This window comes from Pipistrellus kuhlii, unplaced genomic scaffold, assembly GCF_014108245.1.
Source record: "Pipistrellus kuhlii isolate mPipKuh1 unplaced genomic scaffold, mPipKuh1.p scaffold_m20_p_13, whole genome shotgun sequence".
Taxonomy (NCBI): Eukaryota; Metazoa; Chordata; class Mammalia; order Chiroptera; family Vespertilionidae; genus Pipistrellus; species Pipistrellus kuhlii.
Genome location: NW_023425438.1, coordinates 13,351,278 through 13,371,357, shown reverse-complemented (window position 1 = coordinate 13,371,357; position 20,080 = coordinate 13,351,278). Strand labels below are relative to the sequence as shown.

General features: G+C 57.2%; 1 protein-coding gene across 1 annotated transcript in view; it reads left to right on the top strand.

Annotated features, from left to right (window-relative positions):
- Nucleotides 1–19,649, top strand: part of KCNK3 (potassium two pore domain channel subfamily K member 3) — a 34,509-nt gene extending 14,860 nt beyond the window's left edge. Inside the window, exon 2 of the mRNA XM_036434988.2 lies at nt 18,600–19,649. Within this exon, the coding sequence (XP_036290881.1) occupies nt 18,600–19,561 (962 nt within the window). The 3' untranslated portion in view covers nt 19,562–19,649. The remainder of the gene's footprint in view (nt 1–18,599) is intronic.
- The last annotated feature ends 431 nt before the right edge of the window (nt 19,650–20,080 follow it).

Genomic DNA, 20,080 nt, shown 5'->3' with positions numbered 1-20,080 from the left:
CAAGGTGGGGGGGGGGGGGGGGAAGGGGAATCTGCAAGAGTTTTCAAGAGCCTTAAGGGAGCCTGGACCTGTGTGTTTGCGAGAGGGAGTGTGGGGGTGTGGCTTCTGCCCCCTTGACTGCCATCTCTAGAGTCTGGGAGCTTGGGAGGCCTGGCCAGCCTGCTGCTCAGCCCCTGCTCAGCATTGAGGGTCCAGAGATGGGAGCTCAGGCCAGGGATGCCTACAGGGGCAGCCAGGAGTGGGCATCCAGAAAGGCCATGCATTTTTATAATACCCCAATGGGGCCAGAGGAGCCTCAAAGTCCTTCCCAAGAGAATGGTACAGATGAGAAGTGGTGGACAGGAGTCCTAAACAGGATGTATTGTAGCTGGCAACACTGGCCACCTGGCTATCCTAACATGTGCTTCAGGAAACTGGGAGAGGGGGTGCACTCAGGACCTCAAAGTCCCTTTTGGAGCCAGAGGGATTCCAGTGGGAAGTTGTGGACGAGGCCCAGAGACTAGTGAGGCAGAGAAGCCCTGGTAGGGACTAAGGCATGGAGCTCTCTTCCCAGCCTGGGGGCTCCCCTCTCCCCCACCCCCCGGGCTCCCCAGCCTCCCTGCCTGGTTGTGATGAGGGAGGCTTCCCAGAATGCCCTGGGCCTCCTCCAGCTCCTCCATCAGATCCTGAGGCCTGTCCGCCCCCACTGCCCTGGGAGGTTCTGGGACCTGCCTCCCTCTGGAGGAGATGAGCAGAGGGGACCTGATATACAGACAGCCCTGACAGGGGGCTGCAGTGGTAATTAGCTTCTCACACATCCCCTGGGTTATTTTTAAGCCTGGCTCTTCCCTGGTTTATTTTTAAAGTAACACTGGCACGTGGCTGGCCAGCTGCCCTTCCCAGGTGCTGGTGCCAATTCGGGCCAGGAATGAAGCAGGGCAGATGTGGCCCCCTCCCCGGGTCCCCACTGGGTGCCAGAGTTAACCAGCCCTTTCCACATGGCCAGGGAGGTTCCTGCTGGGCCCAAAGCCTGGGTCCAGCCTGGGGGGAGCAGGTGGGCTGGCAGCGGGGGCCCACAGCACACTCCCACCTCGCTGTCCTTGACCAGGTCACCTCACCGGCCCAGCCTCAGCCTCCTCACTCCTCCTGGGGTGAGTGATGCTGATAGCTGCCTCTCTGAGGTCATACACTCCACAGGGAGTGAGAGGCTAAAATGCTGCACACAGAGAAGAGAGTATTAGGATAACCTGCTCCCCACACTGTCCTGCTAACCCCCCTCCCAGCCAGGCCCTTCTCCCTGGTGAGTGACACCCAGTCTGAGGCTCCTCTGAGCCCTCATTCCTTCCCCACCTGCCCCAAAACCTGCCTTCCACATTCCCAATCTGGCTGGACCCTAGTCCAGGCTGCTGGTGACCCTGAAAAGGCTTCAGCTGGGATGGGGGTGAGGGCAGAGTCCCCCTCCCCCAGCACCTCCCCACCTGCCTCCCTCCTGCAGCCTTCCAGAGAGCTGAGCTGTGGGAAAGCATGGCCAGAGGTTCGCTCTGACACCCTGTCCTCGGGTAGGGTTCGCAGGAGCAGCTGAGGCCAGAGAGGCGGGACGTAGGGTGGAGGGCCCTGAGGGGCAGGCTGAAAGCTCAGGCTGCTGTCCCTGTGGGCAATGGGCTCATGGAAGGTTCTGAGGAGAGGAAGAGGCATGCTCTGGGAGCAGGTGTGGGGAACTTGAGGGGACAGGGGACTGGCAGCTGCTGGGGGTGACGCTTAGGAACAGCTGCCCTTGTCCAGATTGGAGACCGTGCGGGCCCAGACGATGGTGGTGGCTGAAGGAGCATTAAGAAAGGGCAGGACGAGGAAAGGGGGAACGGCTGAGGTCAGGCATGCGGGTGAAGAGGGGGACAGAAAGGCAAGGTGTTCACCTGGCTGACCGAGGAAGGAGGCCATGATCAGAAATCAGGCTGCACAGAGAGGGCCAGCATTGGGCGTGGGGGATGATGCATTCGGGTGGCCAAGCCGGGCCTGTGGGGGTCGTGGTTCAGCCAGGTGGTGGGTGGGAATGCAGCCTGGAGCAGAGCTGGAGGCGAGGCCTCAGGGGCTTCCCTGGAACCAGCATCAGAGCATCCCAGGCAGAGTCCTGGCCCAGTCAGGATGCAGGCCAGAGCCTAGGCAGAAGGGGAGACCGCCAAGGACCAGTGGAAAGCAGGAGGGTAGAGTTTCGGGAGGCGGAAGGCTGGCCACCAGGGCTGAGTGTGGCCAGACGTAGAGGAAAATGCGGAGGCCAGCGGTCCAGCTCACCCTGTGCGACTGTCCGGGCTGTGTCCGCCGGGAAGAACCCAGCTGGGGTTTGGGGTTGCTCAAGTCTGGCCTGCTCACCGAGTGACACGCTCGGGGGGACTGCATCCACCCAGAAGGGCCCATTGTTCTAATGTGTCCCTGAGTGCCACAGGGCACTGGGTCTGGAGCTCAGGAAGGTCCTGATGCCTTGGGGAGAGCAGTCCTACCGGGCAGTCTGATGGGTGAGGCCAAGGAGAGGGCATAATGCCCCTGCCTACCTGCCATCCTCCCTGTCTCCCACCCTTTTCTTTCCTTGAGGACATAAGGAGGCTTTAAAATAGTGAGGAGATGCCAGACCGGGCATGGCCCGGCGGTTGAGCATCAACCTATGAACCAGGAGGTCACAGTTCGATTCCCGGTCAGGGCACATGACCCAGTTGCGGGCTTGATCCCCAGTGTGGGGTGTGCAGGAGGCAGCCAATCAATGATTCTCTCTCATCATTGATATTTCTCTCTCTCTCTCTCTCTCTCTCTCTCTCTCTCTCTCTCTCTTCTTCTTCTTCTCTCTCTCTTTACCTCCCTCCCTCCCTCCCTCTTCCTTCCTCTCTCTGAAATCAATAAAAACATCTTTATTAAAAACACCACAAAAAGGAATAAAGGGCTGTGGTGGCCTCCAGTAGCAAAGCCAACAGGACGAAAACAGGGGTCAGCCTTGGGAGGGGGGCCCCACCCCCACTGAAATGGGAAGGGGGGGCGGGGGGAGCAGCCTGAAAGGAGAGTAGAAGCCATAGTGGGAAGGCCAGGCACTGCCATGTACTTTCCGTATGACCTTGAGCAAGTCCACCTCTCTGGCTCAGTTGCCGCATCTTTAAGTGGGGATGATAATAGTACTTTTAATGGGGATGATAACAGCCAATTGGGATTGCCGAACAGGGCTGGGTGAGGAATGACGGGCTTGGAACGGTGTGGCACATAGTAAGGGCTCTATGGAGGTCCACCGGTACTGTTTTGAATCGGGGAGGAGGGAGCCGTGGCAGGCATTTAATCATTTGAATAAAGTCAAGTGCAGAGCGAGCCAGCCCTCCCAGATTCCAGGTTGGGGCTGCGGGGAGGAGGGCGAGGCTCGTCAGAACGATGAGCAGTAGCAGGAGAGCACCGGGTCCCGGGGACACTGCCCAGTGCGGAGCTCCTGGCATCGTAAAAAGCAAGCGCGGGACACTAATGCATAACGAGGCAGCCTCTCCAAGCCATAGGAGCCATGAAGTCATGCTCCATTTATACCCGGCCCGCCAGCCTGGCGGCCCAGCCTGGGCTGTGCACCGGTGCGGACGGAAGGTGGGTCCGGCGGCAAGGTCATTGGAAAGGCGGCAGGGCCAGAGGCCAGAAGAGAGGTGACACGCCCAGGGGGAGGCAGGCGGCCGGAGGCAGGCAGGGCGTGAGTGCGGGCCTCCATGGCTCTGTGTGAAGGGCCGTGTCCCCAAGGATGGGGACAGCCGCTTGCTGTCTCCACTGAAGACAGGCTGCGCAGGAATGGCCTTCGCCTTGGTCATGTCTCTCTGCCTAAGGAGCATCACCAACAGACGGGGCAGGGCTGAGGGGAGCGTGTTTCCATGGAGAGTGGCGGAATCGTGGCCTCTGAGAAGTCTCTCAGGACCAGTGGGCCGAGCGGGGGAGGGGCTGGACGTGGTGGCTTTGGAGGTCCCTGATGGCGTAGAACTTGAAGGAACAGCAGGGCCCAGAGGGATGGCATAGAACTTGAAGGAACAGCAGGGCCCAGAGGCCAGGTCCTGAGGGGGTTTCTCTCCCTTCACGGAGGCACAGGCTTTCCTGCTCCCCTGGGTGGGTCCACCCATCGTGCATCTGGTTCTTGCACTTCCGCCCGGAATGGTGAATGAAGTTGCGCCAAGAGGCCCCCCTGGGGGGCCTGGGGGGTGTTGGAGGGAGCGTGGAGGAGGGACCCCGCCTCTGCAGGCTGGCTCCGAGGGAGAGAAGGTCCTGGCAGCTGCCTCCAGGCTGAAGTCCTTCTCCTCCTGGGCACAAGGCCAGCCTCCACCCTCTAAGCTCCTGAGCCCTGGGGAGGGTGCTGGGCCTGAGAAAAGCTTCCTTCACCTCTCCTGGCATCTGCTGCCAAACAGCCTGCCAGCCCGGAGCTGCCTGGGCCACTAGCCATGGCCAGAAAGGACAGTTGGGAAGCAGGTGATGGAGGCCCACAGGGGCCACGCCAGCTCCCAGGCCTCCCCCATCAAACCAAACCAAACCATCCAGCAAGGCTGGCTCTCTGTATCCACTGGGAATCTACCGTGGATACCAGGAGAGGGGCCCACACCACATGAAGCTGGGGACAGGGGGGTGTATTCCAGAGGAGGGCAGCCCTGGAGCAGTCCTTGGGGAGGCAGAAGAGATGAGGGAGGGAGCTCAGGGAAGCCGAGACATGAGGAAGTACTCAGGTGAGGCAGGGCGCAGGCGCAGAGGAACCTTGGGACAGAGGGAACCGGGACCATCTATGCTTTAGAAAATGATAAAATTAATAACAGCTCCTACTTCTGAGACCCTCCTCATGCCAAGTCTTGAACCAAGCACTTTACACACTGCATTTCCAACCCCAAGGCCACCCAGCTACGTGCTTAGGTGGGGGGTCGGAGCAGCCGTGTGGGCTGTGGGAGAAGCAGCAAGCCTGTGGGAGAAGTCCCAGGTTTTCCAGCTCTGGAGCTGCAGCCTTGGGTGAGTCACCAATGTCTCCAGGCCTCACTGTCCCCACCTGTCGCAAGGAGACCACCGGGGCCCAAGGGGCTCCCCGGGGCTGCTGAAGGGGCAGCAGGAATGCTCCTGAGCACTGTAGAGCACAGGGTCCGGGTGGATCCCTGAAGCCCAGCCAGGGCCTCTGCTGTGCTGCTCACTCAGATGCCGTGCTGGCAGCCTGGGCCCTCCAACGGGAGTGGCCAGAGCTCAGCCGGGGCACAGTGCCTCCTTGGACCAGTGTGAGTAAGAGACTTCAGAAAGGAAACAGCACCACTCAGCTGGGGTCAAGGGCCCGCAGTGCGAAGCGCAGGCCTCTCCCTCCCCCTCTCTCCGGCCACACCGTCCCTGTCCCTGCTGGTCCCCATCACTCTGGCATCCCTTCCCTCGTAACTCTGACATGCATGCGATGCTGGCTCACCCTGGCCCTGGCTAGGCCCAGACTCTTTATAACCCTGCAGCTCAGCTCCCCAGCGCCGACCGGCCACTCAGCCTCTGATCACAGTGTCTGGGAGAGACGACCTGATTGGCTCAGGGCAGCTGATCCTGGGTCCTCTTGGACCAGGAGTCCATCCCTGGCCTAATCCGCTATGGCCTGAGCCAGGGCACATGGTACAAAGGGGTGGCGCAGGCCCACCCAGGACTGGGGCGGTTGCAAGGACAGCTCCAAAGAGGCAGGAAGGGAGCAGACACTCAGACCAGTGGTCGGCAAGTACAATGATTGAAGTTTCTTTTGAGAGCCAAATTTTTTAAACTTAAACATCTTCTAACACCACTTCTTCAAAATAGACTCGCCCAGGCTGTGGTATTTTGTGGAAGAGCCACACCCAAGGGGCCAAAGAGCCACATGTGGCTCGCGAGCCGCAGTTTGCCGACCATGGCCCTAAACCATGCTTCCAAATGTCCAGGGCCATCTTTGAGGGCCACCAGGTGCGGAGCCTGCATGCTCCCAGCCTCAGGGGCACGGGCAGGATTGCTACGGCTCAGACTCCCTCTGGTTTGGGTGCCCACAGTCCCACCAGCTCCTCTAGCAGCGGCTCAGCACGTCCTGGGACTAGGCTTTGCTTAAGGGACAGTCTGCTCTGACCTGTCCACCGACTTGTCTGTTTTCCCAGAGGGCAGGACTGAGCCATCCTCGTCTCTACTTCCTCTCCCAGCCCTTAGCCAAGTTCCTGGCACAAAGAAGTAGGTGCTTAAGAAATGTTTGCTCAATTAATTAATTAAGACAAGCTAAGGGAGAAGGAAGCCATTTCCATCTCACTGATTTTTTTCAGCTGATACTGTGGGGACTAGCCAAGTTCTACACCTTCCTCTCCGCCCCGCCCCCCATCGCCCCCTCAAACTCCTCGGAGCTGGCTCAGGCTGGCGGAGACCTGCCTCTCGGGGAGAAGGGCCTGAATGGGAAGGAGGAGGGATCACAGCGGGAGAAAGCACCTGCTTTGACAGACAGCTTACGAGCTGCCTCTCCACTTTCCCAGAACAACCTTGAGAGCAATTCATGCAGGTCTCCCTCAGATGGGCCATGGACCCCATTCTCTGGGTCTGCAAGACCCTGGAAGCCACTGGCAAGTGGAATAAGAGGAGCAGGACTGCCGAGACCGGTGTGGCTCAGTGGATAGAGCATCGGTCTGCGGACTGAAAGGTCCCGAGTTCGATTCCGGTCAAGGGCATGTACCTTGGTTGTGGGCACATCCCCAGTAGGGTGTGCAGGAGGCAGCTGGTCGATGATTCTCTCTCATCGGTGTTTCTAACTCTCTATCCTTCTCTCTTCCTCTCTGTAAAAAAAATCAATAAAATATATTAAAAAAAAAAAAAAAAAAAAAAAAAAAAAGAGGAGCAGGACTTAGAAAGGCGTATGACTTTGTCCAAGTCACCCAGCCACGTGGCTCAGTCTCCTCAGCTGGAAAACCAGGGCACCCGCCATCCAGAATGCAGCCTCTAATCAACTAACATAGGTTAGATGATACAAGGCCTGAGCTGGTACCCTGACTCAGGCTCTCACCTGAGTAAAATGGAAATAATGCCTAGCTCACAAAGGTTTTGTGAAAAGTAAGTGAAATATTGCGACTAAAATCACGTAGGACAGTGCCTGGCACATAGATGCTCACTAAATGCGAGCTTTCTTATTTACTACAATTACTACTGCTATTGTTACTACCTCCTAACCACCGCCGCCATTCCTACTGGCTACTGTGGGCCGGGCACTGAGCTACTGAAAGGTACAAGGCACCATCTCTGTCCTATGAGCTCAGAGGGAGAGTAAGGAGACAAAATGAGACAAGGAGGGAGAGGAGGAGGAAGGGGAGGAAGAGAAAAGGAAGGAGGAAAAGGCAGCAAAAGCAAATAGAAGCCAAGACTCCAAGCCCCAGGAGACTGGTCTCCAGGGCTCGATGGAGGTGGGGTCAGGACCCCTCAGAGCTCAGCAGTCAGGACCCCTCAGGGCTCAGCAGTCAGTACGGAGAAGCTGAGGACTGACAAGGCTTCCTGGAAGGCTTGGTCCTGCGAGGCTCAGGTAGGGCCGTGCAGCCATCTCCTCCTGACTCCGTGTGGCGTCCTGTGCTGGGCGTCTGCGTAGGAGTGCGTGGATGAGACACGATTTTCAGAGCTGACTCTGGCTGCCCCTCCGCTTCGGCTGGAGGGATGTTACTCAGAGCCGTGCTGACTAGGCCTGCTCCCGCCCCCTCCGCCCTCCTTTGCCGGGACAGCCCTTGGGTTCTCACCCCATCCACAGCATCTGCTCCGTGCCAACTGGGACAGCTCCACAGACACGTGGGCCCCAGCAGCATGTACCAAAGGCTCAGTGCCGTTGCTCTGCAGACCAACAGTCCCACTGAGATGTCTGCTTCCTCCACTGTGTGTGGAGGAGGGAACATGGCCACTCTGAGCGCCTAGAACCTTAGAACGTTGCAGGGCCCCAAGAATATCTCCTCCAGCCTCTCCATTTCCCAGAGAAGGCACTCCAGGCCCAGCCAAGGACAGGGTCTGGCCTGCAATCACATGGCAAAGCTAGAACCCAGGTCTTCTGACTTCCATCCTGTGGAAGAGTCCAGTGGATTTCAAGGTTTGGTTCTAGCATTATGGCTTGAGATGAAGCACTGTATGTCCCTGGGCCTCAGTGTCCACATCTGTGGAATGGGAATAACAACACCACCTCTTCCACAGGATTGCTGTGTGAGTTCAGACAGTAGGATGGATAGAACTTGCCTGTAAAAGACAAAGCCCTGCCGGGACCAGTTTGGCTCAATGGATAGAGCGTCGGCTTGGGGACTGAAGTGTCCTGGGTTCGATTCCGGTCAAGAGCATGTACCTTGGTTGCGGGCATATCCCCAGTAGGGGATGTGCAAGAGGCAGCTGATTGATGACTCATCGATGTTTCTAACTATCTCTCCCTTCCTCTCTGTACAAAATCAATAAAATATATTAAAAAAAAAAAAAAAAAAAAAAAAAAAGACAAAGCCCTGAAGACAGGCATTGTTACTATTATTCTAGAACGTAGAGCACTGCACATAGTAAGTCTGCTGGTTGAATGGAGGGTGTTTGAAGCATGGTAAGTGGTGAACAAGGGGCTCTAGGAGCACTGATTTGTTTAGATGAGGGGGAATCAAGGAAGGCTTCACAGAGGGGGTGACTTTTGAGATGGGCTTTGATGAAGACGTAGAAGGCTGGAGGCGGAGCCACAAAACATGAACCGTGTCCAGAAATGCAAAAAGGCAGCTGTGGCCTCCAGAGAGCTGTGGACACCAATTCCTGCTCAGAACTCCCCACTCTCTCCTGGGCCGGTGCATGGTCCCGGAAACAGGGAGCTAGCAATTTAGTCCATAGAAATAGCCTCCTGACCTAACCTGAACATTGAGGCTCAGCGGGCTGGCATGCCTTAACACGGGCCCTGCCGCAGGCTCAGCCAACGAGGGCCCCAGGGCTCAATCTGGCCCACCACTTGCTTTTGTAACTAGTATTATTGGAGCCCCGTCACTCCCGTTCGTTTACCTATTGTCTGTGGCTGCTTTCTTGGTACCATAAACAGAGGTGAGTAATTACAGAGACCATATGGACTGCGAAACCCAAAATATTTACTCTCTGGTCCTTTATAGACAAAAAGTTCCCCTATCCTACACAGCAAGACGGGGCAAAGCTGGGATGGGGGCCAGGCCTCCGATTCCTGACTGGGTGCTCCCTTGGCCCTCTAGGCCCCACCCCTGTAACTCTGCCCAAAGGGTGAGATTTCAGGAAGCTGGCCTCTGGGCAGACTCACTCCAGGACACAGAGGGCAGCCAAGAGGGATCTGTGGGGTGGCCACTGTTGCCCCCATGACTCAACATGGCTCCTTACAGGGAGCAGGTCAGACACTTTAGGGGGAAACTGGCAAGGAGATGCCAACAGGCCCCTGCTTCTGCTCCCCGGGAAAACTGGAAAAGCCAGCGAGTGTGCGGGTAGGATTTGAGCCAGCCAGATGCTGGAGTTACAGTCGCAGGCTGTCAAGAAGCGCTCAGAGGAGGACTGGCATCTCAGCAGATGGCCGGGTCCACTGTAAACCGGGCTGTAGAGTTCCTTTCTCCACGCCAGGCTGTCCCTGGTGCATTCATGTAATTAAAGCCCCACCAGATCCAATCTGTTAGAAGTTCTGGGTTCACACATGTCCTGCCCAGCTGCTCATAAGGAGGCAGACAGACAACGGGCCTAGGCCGTGGCCACCTGGTGTATGGCTGGCCTGGAACAGACCCCACAGGCCCCAGATTGGCCGTGTTCTGTGACACTGCCCACTCTGGGCCTCACGCTCTGTCCATCATCCCTACCTCCACCCCTTTCAATCCGCAGGATCACCTTGGATGCCTCCCCTTCCTAGTTCGCTCATTCAGCAACCAAGATTTATTAAATGCCAGCTACATGCCACATACTCTTCTAGGTGTGAGGAATAGAGTGGTAACAAAAGAGACAAAAATCTCCTCCTTCATGGGGGTTACAGTTCAAACCCACACATACAAGAGCATCTCACACATTGTTTAGTCTGTTCTTTCCTCACTCCCCTTCCCTCCCTCCATTCCTTCCCTTCCCCTCCCCTTTCCTCCCCTCTCCTCCCTTTTCCCTCTCCTCTGCCTCTCTCCTTTCCCTCCCCTCTCTTCTCCTGTACTCAGTGCACTGCTGAGCACTTGACAATGGACGATGCAGAGGCCTCCTAGTGAATCATCCTCTCCCCATCTCTCATAGCCCCACACAGGGATGCAGGACAAATCATCTCTCTGACATGTCCATTCCCTACTCAAGGTCTGAATCCCCGTACCTACTCTTCAAAGCCCTTGCCCACCTTATCAACCTTCACTACCCGTGAACTTTCCGCTCCAAGGAAACCAGAATTTCTGTTGTTAGGTTTCTAATAGTCATTACTTTCTTATTATAAAAGTAATAGAGTTTTATGGAGAATATTAAATATATAAAAGAAAATTAAAATTAATCATGAGCCCTGGTCGGTGTGGCTCAGTTGGTTGAGCAATGTCCCATGCACCAAGAGGTCGCTGGTTCGATTCTTGGTCAGGACACATGCGTAGGTGGGGGGCTAGATTCCTAGTAGGATGTGTGCAGGATGTTTCTCGCATCCATGTTTCTCTCTCTCTCCCTCTCCCTTCCTCTTTCTCTGGAATCAATAAAAACATTTTTTTTTTTAAGTAATTGTAAGCCCTAACTGGTTTGGCTCAGTAGATAGAGCATTGGCCTGCATACTGAAGGGTCCCAGGTTTGATTCCAGTCAAGGGTATGTACCTTGGTTTCGGGCACATCCTCAGTAAAGGGTGTTCAGGAGGCAGCTTATCGATGTTTCCAACTCTCTATCCTTTTCCTCTCTGTAAAAACTCAATATAATATATTTTAAAAATTAATCATGAGCCCATACTTTAAAGATAAACTCTATGAGCTTTTTAGTATATTTCCTTCCAGTTTCTCTTTCTGAGTGAGTGTGCGTGTATGTGTGTGTGTATACTTTTTTTTTAATATTTGTATATTCAGCATGAGATCCCATTATGCATAAAGAGTTACATCCTACCAGTTTTGTTTAGCATTCTAAGGTGGTTTTCTATGTCATTAAAAGACTTCTCAAGAACAGCACTTTCGTGGCTGCACAATATTCCAGCACATAAATATGCCTTAATATGTTTAACCAAACCCTATCGGTGAACATTAGGACTGTTTACCATTTTTCACAATGAAAATACTGCTATAAACATCCTTGCTCATAAATCCTTGTTCCACGCTCTGGTTATTTTCTGAGCAGACATTCCTAGAAGTGGCATCGCAGGTCCAGCAGGCACTCGGAGGCTCTTGATGCTACCTGTCTGAGACTGTGTGTTGATCCCCTCCACCCCCCAGCTGTGAGAATGCCCACCAGCCTCAGACGGCTGTATCTTGTCTGCCCCTAACACGCCACGTGTCTTCCTAGCATTGTGTCTTTGCTCCGGCAGCTCCCCTCTATCCGAAGAACTCTGTGTTCCCCGCCCATCTTTCAAAGACCACCTCCTCCGAGAAGCCCTTCCTGATACCCCAACCGAAGTTCTCCACCGCTGGCCCTCCTTCAGCCCCTGCCTTAAATTCTTCCTGAAACATTTCCCGCTGTGGCGGTGCGTTTGTGTAATGTGTGTTATAATAACCTCTTCTCTGCTCAGGGCTTTGGGTTCTCAAAGTGCTTCCACGGAGATGTCTCATCTGACTCTCTCAGGGACAGAAAGTGTTTCGAGGTCAGGACCGTGGCTTCATCATCTGGGTCCACTGACTTGCTATGGCCCCGTCGCCAGCCTCAAGCTGGTCCTTGACCTCCTGGATGCGTCACTATTCCTTTTCCTATGAGAACAGCCTTTAGGATTGCCGCCTCCCCCCTCCCCACCCCCCTCTCTGTAGAGCGGACAGCGCTAGGACGGAGGGCCTGGATTCCAGGCCTGGCTCTGTCACTGACTCACCTTGACCTAGGGCTAGTCCCTGCCCCATTCCGGGCCTCAGTTTACCCACCTATAAAATGAGCACGTTTAACTACACAGTCTCCCACACTCCAGAACCGATCGCCCCTGCAGCCCCTGGCCTCAGGCACCCAGAGCAGCCCCAGGGTGCCTCTGAGGGCCCCTGTGCAAAGCCAGTCTCTGGGATAGGCCTGAGGGAGCTGGCCAGAGAGGCAGGCCTGGCTCCGGGCCAGGCTGTGTCTGCAAACACTGACCTTGGCTGCCGCAGGGATTTTCCATGACACCAGCACCCTCCCCCTCTGCTCCCCCTAATCCTGTGGGCCTGGGGAGTGTGGGGGATGGGAGTGATGAAGGCTGCTCTACATTCTGGACCCTGAATTAGAGTAACAGGCGCACCTGTGGATGGTAGAGAGAGAGAAGAGAGAGCGGTGGACCTACACTGGAAAGTCTGGGAGGAAACCAGGGGTCGGGAGAGAATGAGCTTGGGGTCGGGGCGTGGGGCGTGGGGAGGAGATGAGAGAGTAGCTGGGAAGATGGGAAGAGAGGCCTTAGAAAGGGGCAGGGGAGAGGGAGGAAGGGTGCTGTGCTTCAGAGCTGTCCTTCCAAGGAGCTCTGGCCCGGAGGGGACAAACTCCAGACCCAGCTCTGCACACCCGCTCCTCCCCCCACCCAGGTCCATGAGGCCCTGGTGGTTTCCCAGGCCTACCACAGGCCTGGGCATGCGGGTGGGGGGTGGGAGGTTCCAACCGGGGCACTGAGGCTGACCTCCTTTTGCAGGGGCCCGGGGCCATGGGGAGGGCAGGGGATATGAGTCACTCAAGGCCCTGCGCCAAGGCTGCCGCCCCTCCCCCTGCCGGGTGCCTTGGGGAGGTTCCTCCCATCCACATCCCAGGCCTCAGGTCTGTCCAGGTTGAGCAGCTGCTCCCACCAGGCCTGTGCGTGGCCCTGAGGTGACTTGCCGACCCTCCAGGAGCTCAGAGCCCCGCAGAACTCTGCAAACTTGCATGCACACGTGCCAGGGGAGGCAGAGAGCAGGCAGAGAGGCCCCTCCAGCTCCGGAAAGGGTCCCCGAAGGTTCTTGGAAGAGATGGTGTCTGGGCTGGAATCTAAAGGATAGAGAAGGCCTGCACTTCTCCCCAAGTCCGCCAAGCAGGGCAGCCTCCTCCGTCCCCCCTGAGGGCCCTGCACTGCTACCAGCTGCCTCTGCCTCGTCTCCTTTAACACCCGTTAGGCCCCTTCAAGCCCCCAGTGTCGCTTCCTGGCTCCACACCGCTGCCATCCCAGAGCAGGGGGGTCCTTGGTAGGTCTTTCCCAGATGGTGCTCAGGCTCAGGCCCAGCCCCTCGCTGGGGCAGCTGTGTCTTACAGCCAGCCCTGGAGGTGCCTCAGTCTCCCTGGAGCCCCTACTCCTCTCCAGGGTCCCCCCAGGCCCAGGCAGCACCCTGGGGTCAGGCCCTTCCCCAAGTCTAGCTCTGCATCAGCCTTTGAGCACCTCAGGCACAGCTTCCCCATCCATCTTCCCTCAGGGCAAACATAGCCGTCAGGTGCCCGTGTTTACATTAGATAAGTAGGTGTTTGGGAACCAGGAAACAGGCCCCACCAGGCATTGCCAGGGGCTCTGTGTTCCTCACCTGGAGAAGGACCGAGCCCACCAGAGAAGGGACACCAGAGAATCAGAGTCCTAGAAGAAGGGCCTTCAAGTTCTTGAGGCTACGGAGGAGAGTTTCCCAAACCGTGCTCTAGGGAACCCTTGTCCAGCAATGTGCCCTGTCAGAAAAGTAGTCAAACAAATGGGAAAATGTACCACACGTGTTAACATGCCTGACCTTGCATGTTAACATGTGTGCGCTCTGATGCAGCCGACACAAATGAAATGACTGCAGTTTCTGTTACGTTCAGCCTTCTGCCCATTGGATTTAACCAAACAACACTTCCCACCCAACCATTATTTGCAGACCATGGGACTGTATCTCAGGAAATTAACTTTGGGAAATACTGATCATAGAATGTTGATGCTGAAAGGAACTTTAAAAACCATCTAATCTTGATGGTCCCCGAAACTATTCATACTAGCGATCCGTATTTATTGATCCCAGGATCCCAAGCATTTTAAGTCTACTCACTCATCAAAGCCCCACAGCAGTTCTATGAGGTAAGTCCACCCACTGTTCCCATTTTACAGATGTGGAAACTGAGGCACTTGGCCAAACTTGAAAGCTGTTTGGCTCCAAAGGCTGTGCTCTCATCTACGCCACTAAACTGCAGAGATCCCCTGCAGAAAACAGAAATGCCTATTTTCAGTATTTCAAAAGGGTAACAATAACTTGATTCAGACTCATAAAATCAGTTATCCCAGGCTAATCAGAAGTTTTGATTGGCAGGTGTGTCCTTAATTCATTTTGATGGGAAAATAATTATCGCTGTCACATTTATTCAGTGCCTGGTGTTGTGTAGCAGCTACACTGCACTGATCAACACATTGTATAATACTTCATAAATAAAATCTTTCGAAAATTGCACTCTGAGGGAACAGAAAAAATAATAAAATGGACCCAGAGTGAGGAAAAACGGTGGAAACCTTTTCTCTTGCCCTATCCTTCCAGGTCACAGATGAGGGAAATTGAGGCCCAGAGAAGGAAAAGGACTTGCCCAAGACACAAAGCTAGCTGTGGTCAGGGTCAAGTCAGATCCCCGGGTCTCTTCCCTCCACCCGAGGCTGTGGCCAGCGTTCTGGCTCTGTGGCCAGCTAGACTAGGGGTACAGGTCAGGCACTCAGGCTGGCAGGCATATGAGGTCGATGGAGAGCAGGCAGCTGAGCCCAGTTCAACCACGGCCATTACCAAGGCTCAGACTGGTCATTTGTGCTTTGACCGGAAGGAAACAGGCCACAGGGAGAGAAAGTCCACTCAGGGGCACGCCGGACCCCAACCCTCTGCATCTCCCTGGAAGGCAGAGCTTCAGCCAATCTCTGCGCTCCTCGGTGATGCCGGGAGGAAAACAGAAGAACTGTAATGGTATTCATCATTAATATTGATGTCCAGCCACATGATTATTTTTTTGGTCCAGCCACCTGGCTTCCTCAGGTGAATCCCATGCCTCCAGCTCCGTTCACTGCTTAGCTGAATTGCTCCCACGCAGGACCTGCTGGACCTGGTTGAATGAATGGGTCAACCCTGGTCACACTGAGCCAGGGGGCAGAGGACCGAGCATTGAGGTTAGAACTGAGCATCCTGGATTATAGTCCTGGCTCTGCCATTCACCGGCTGCACGACCTTGAGAAGGTCGTGTTTCCTCTCTGGCCTTCATTTCCCCATCTGTACACTCTAAGGGCTGAGCTAGCTGATTGCTAAGGGCCTCTCTGGCCTTTAGCACCTTAAGTCAATGGTGGACTCAGGCCGGTGGCTGGAAGGCAAGGGGCGGGGACAGCAGGTTAGCGCTCTGGGAGACAGCGGCCAGAGTCTTATGGTTGGTGCCCGGGTTCTGGCTGGTCAGTCCACTGGATTCGATGAAGGAGGGTCCTCAGACAATGAGCCCCAGGGGGCAGCCTCTGTGTGTATCAGTGACGCACAAGGACAGAGGGAGCCCCTCTCCAGGGACGCAGGGCTGGACAGGAGGGAGAAGGTGGGCACTACTGTTTGTCCCTCTCCCCGCTGTAAGCCCCAATCTGATGCGGGCAAGGACCAGGCAGGCAGCGGGCCTGCTGGCAGGCAGACAAGCCTTGCCAAACTCCCATTCACTTCCCAGACCTCCCAGGGTCCCCTGGGAGTGGCTCCACCCCAGCGGGCACCCCTCCAAGTGGAGCCCACGTCAGCAGGTCCTCACAGCTCCCTGGGCCTTTCACCCAGCGACAGTGGACCAGCCAAAGGGGCAGAGGCATGCTGACCCTGGGCCTGACACATGGGGAAGCCCAGGACTAGTAGATTCTCTAGGCATCACGCTCCTGGTGCTGTTTCTGCCGTGTCCGGCTCGGGCACTGCCCGGGGCAGAGGCACCGAGGGGAGCACTGCCCTCTCAGGGCCCCGGCTTCCCATCCCCGTCACCTTCCTGGGTGACGAATTGGCTCCGAGGCACTGGAGTGAGTGATGAGTCAGAAAGTCCTAGTGGCCTTGGCCAACTCGAAAGCCTTAATTGCTCCGTCAAATGGAGGTAGTCATACTCATGACCTTATAGGAAGCTTTTGAGAATTAGAGTTTAAAATGTACCTGAAAGATAGGACCTGCAGCCTCAGGCTGTGGTGGGAAGCGAGGGGGGCCCTGAGGGCCGCTGACCCCCAAGGTGAGGCTGGGGCCACCCTGGACAGGACCGTGGCTGCAGCGAGGCCTGAGGCTCCAGCCTGGTAAGAGCCTTGGTTCAGCCTGGATGTGCCACCTGCTCTGAAAACCACTCCGTCCAACGGGAGGCGGGCAGGGAAAGGCGCTGTCCTCTGGGCTGGGAGACAGGGCACTCGGGATGGGACAGGGAGAGGCAGGAAGGAGAACGGTGTGAGATGCGGGCGGGAGGTGCCGTCGTGTCTGCTGGGTCGTGGGCTGTATTCAGATGGGGGAGAGCCCTTCTCCTGAAGCTGGGGACTTTGTGGCTGCCAGGCGGGCGGGCGCTGGGCCTTCCTAAGGGCTGGTGGACCAGGAGAAATCACAGCCTATGAACAAACACAGGGGGAGGTGCTGGTGGCGGCCAGACAGGGCCTTCTCCCTGATGGAGGGATAGGGCTGCCTGGCCCCACGGAGCCCGCCCCCACCTCAAGGAACCCCCCTCCCCCTGGCTGCTGCTGCTGTGGCAAACGCCCCAGGGTCCAAGTGCTTTCACAGCCAGTCTCTCCTTTCCCCCTGAAGTCAGCTCTGCCAGGCGGCCAGGGCAGGCAGGGACTAACAGCTGTAGCTCAGGCCCCAGAGTGCAGAAGGGTAAGAGAGGTCCAGAGAGGGGGTGGATTTGCCCGCGGTCACACAGCCAGCCTGTGGTCAAGCCGGGGCTGGGCCCACACTGCCCAGCCCCGATGCAGCCCATCCACAGCGCCATGCCCTCCCCCACGCCCTGGGTGGTACCGGCCTGCTGGACAGGGAAGGACAGGGTGAGAAGCAGCTCTGGCGCGGGGCCTGCCCAGCTGTCGAGGTGAGTTGTGATCTGGCTGCCATGGCCGAGCTGGCGGGCACAATCTGTTCTCACTCAGCTGAGACGCGGACAGGCCAGGCATGGGGGCGCACCATCTCGGCTGTCCAGGCCCCTGGCAAAGGGTGACACAGTCACCAGCTAGATGCCAGGGTCAGGGAGGCAGGGGACCCCGTTCTGAGGGTAGCCCTCAGCCTCACATACCCCAAGCGGCTGTCCCCAGACCTCCCTGAGCTGGAAGACAAATGGCCTCGGGCTGACAGAGGCCCATTGGACCTGTGCTAACCCCCAGCCCAGGGGGAAGGTGAGGACAGCCTGGCACTCCATTCGTTACTCATCACAGTGAGCTGTTCTTGATACATACCAGGCTCTAGGCTCAGTGCCTTAAACACATTTTCTCACTTATTTCACCCCCAAATGCCCTGCTCATCAGCCCCATTTTACAGATATGGAAACTAAGGCTCCGAGAGGTTTAAAATCACACACACACACACACACACACACAGTCCATGGGAGAATAAAGATTTGAATTCAGATCATGCACCAAAGCACCCCGTATCCTGCCCTGCCTCACCAAAGGTGCTGTGGGCATGAACGAGAGAGAAACAGGACAAGGGCCAGCAGTGCGTACCCTGCACCCTCAGCTAGCGTTTAACTGAGTCAGTGTAGTTGCTGACCCTGGGGGACGGGTCAGGGGGCGCTGGTAACATTGGCCCTGGAGGTCAGAGCCGAACGTCCTGTGGCCCTCGAAGCAGAGGTCACTTCCCACTGGGGAGAATCCAGAACAACTGCACGGAAGAGGCAACATTTGGTTACGTTGTGATAAGGCTTTGAAAGGAGGAAAAATTGGAAAGCCTGCCCCATTATTTTTTATTATAATAACTTCATTAACAAAGCAATTTATATCTTAGCCCAGGGAAGGAAGCAGAGCCAGGACCCATAGATTTCATTTTACAAATGAGGAAACATGTTCAGCAAGGGGGGGGGGGGGGGGGGGGGGGGGACTTTGCCCAAGGCCATGCAGCCCCCGGTGACAGGGCCAGCGCTTGTGCCTGGGTAATTCTGCGTTCCCATCCAGGGTCCTATCCCCTCCAGGGCTCCGGGCTGAACTCGTGACTTAAAGCCACTTGATGGCCAAAACCGGTTTGGCTCAGTGGATAGAGCCTCGGCCTGCGGACTGAAAGGTTCCAGGTTTGATTCCTGTCAAGGCATGTACCTTGGTTGCGGGCACATCCTCAGTGGGGGGGGGGGGGGGGGGGGGGGGGGCAAGAGGCAGCTAATCGATGATTCTCTCTCAGCGATGCTTCTAACTCTTCTAACTCTCTCTCTCTCTTCCTCTCTGTAAAAAATCAATAAAATATATTTTTAAAGCCACTTGATGGCTGGCTCAGAGGAAAGCTTCCTTCACTGCTGGCCTCGCCAAGGCGGGGCAGGTGTAGGCAGGGCAGAGGAGAGGAGGGGGCGGGAGGCAGGGGGCAAGGGGCAGGGGGCAGGTGTCTGGCATCTGCAGCTCCTAGAGCTTGCTTTCTCTCTTTTTTCCACTGTTTCTCTCTCTCCCACTCCCCCCCACCCCCAGGCTATGGCCACGCGGCGCCCAGCACGGACGGCGGCAAGGTGTTCTGCATGTTCTACGCGCTGCTGGGCATCCCGCTCACGCTGGTCATGTTCCAGAGCCTGGGCGAGCGCATCAACACGTTCGTGAAGTTCCTGCTGCACCGCGCCAAGCGGGGCCTGGGCATGCGGCGCGCCGACGTGTCCATGGCCAACATGGTGCTCATCGGCTTCTTCTCCTGCATCAGCACGCTGTGCATCGGCGCGGCCGCCTTCTCCTACTACGAGCACTGGACCTTCTTCCAGGCCTACTACTACTGCTTCATCACGCTCACCACCATCGGCTTCGGCGACTACGTGGCGCTGCAGAAGGACCAGGCGCTGCAGACGCAGCCGCAGTACGTGGCCTTCAGCTTCGTCTACATCCTCACGGGCCTCACGGTCATCGGCGCCTTCCTCAACCTCGTGGTGCTGCGCTTCATGACCATGAACGCCGAGGACGAGAAGCGCGACGCCGAGCACCGCGCGCTGCTCACGCGCAACGGCCTGGCGGGCGGGAGCCTGGGCGGCGGCGGCGGCGGCGGCGGCGGCGGCGGGGGCGCGGGCGGCAGCGTGCACACCACCGACACCGCCTCCTCCTCCGCCGTGGCGGCGGGGGCGGGGGCCGGAGGCGGCGGCGGCGGCGGCTTCCGCAACGTGTACGCCGAGGTGCTGCACTTCCAGTCCATGTGCTCCTGCCTCTGGTACAAGAGCCGCGAGAAGCTGCAGTACTCCATCCCCATGATCATCCCGCGGGACCTCTCCACGTCCGACACGTGCGTGGAGCAGAGCCACTCGTCGCCGGGAGGGGGCGGCCGCTACAGCGACACGCCCTCGCACCGCTGCCTGTGCAGCGGGGCCCAGCGCTCCGCCATCAGCTCCGTGTCCACCGGCCTGCACAGCCTGTCCACCTTCCGGGGCCTCATGAAGCGCAGGAGCTCCGTGTGAACGCCCCCCGCCCGCCCGCCCGCCGGCCCCGCGGGGCCTGGAGCAGCTGGGGGTGTGGGCCGGGGCGGGGTTCCTGCAGCGCGGGGCGGACAGCCTTCAGCCCCTGGGGGATACCTCACCCCTCTCCACCCTCCCCATCACCCCTCCCCCAACCCCCATCTCCGACTGTGCCTGCTCGCACCAGCCAGCAGGAGCTGGGGCTCTGAGGACCCTGGAGCCCCTATCTGCGCCCTGCAAATTCCGAGAAATGTGAAACTTTGGGGGAAGGGGGGGGGCGGGGGGAAGAGGGATAGCAGGGAGGGAAGGCAGAAGCTGGGAGCCTCCCGTCCCTTTGGAAATCTAAGGAGCTCCCCCCCCCAGTTCTCAGAGGCCCTGCTGGTACCCAGACTACCCCCCGTCCCCCAATCCCGAGGGGACTTCGTGTTCCATGTCCGTTTGCATCTCTATTTATACCTCTGTCCTGCCAGGTCTCCCACCTTCCCTTGGCTCCAGAAGCCAGGGTGTCTTTGTCCAGTCACC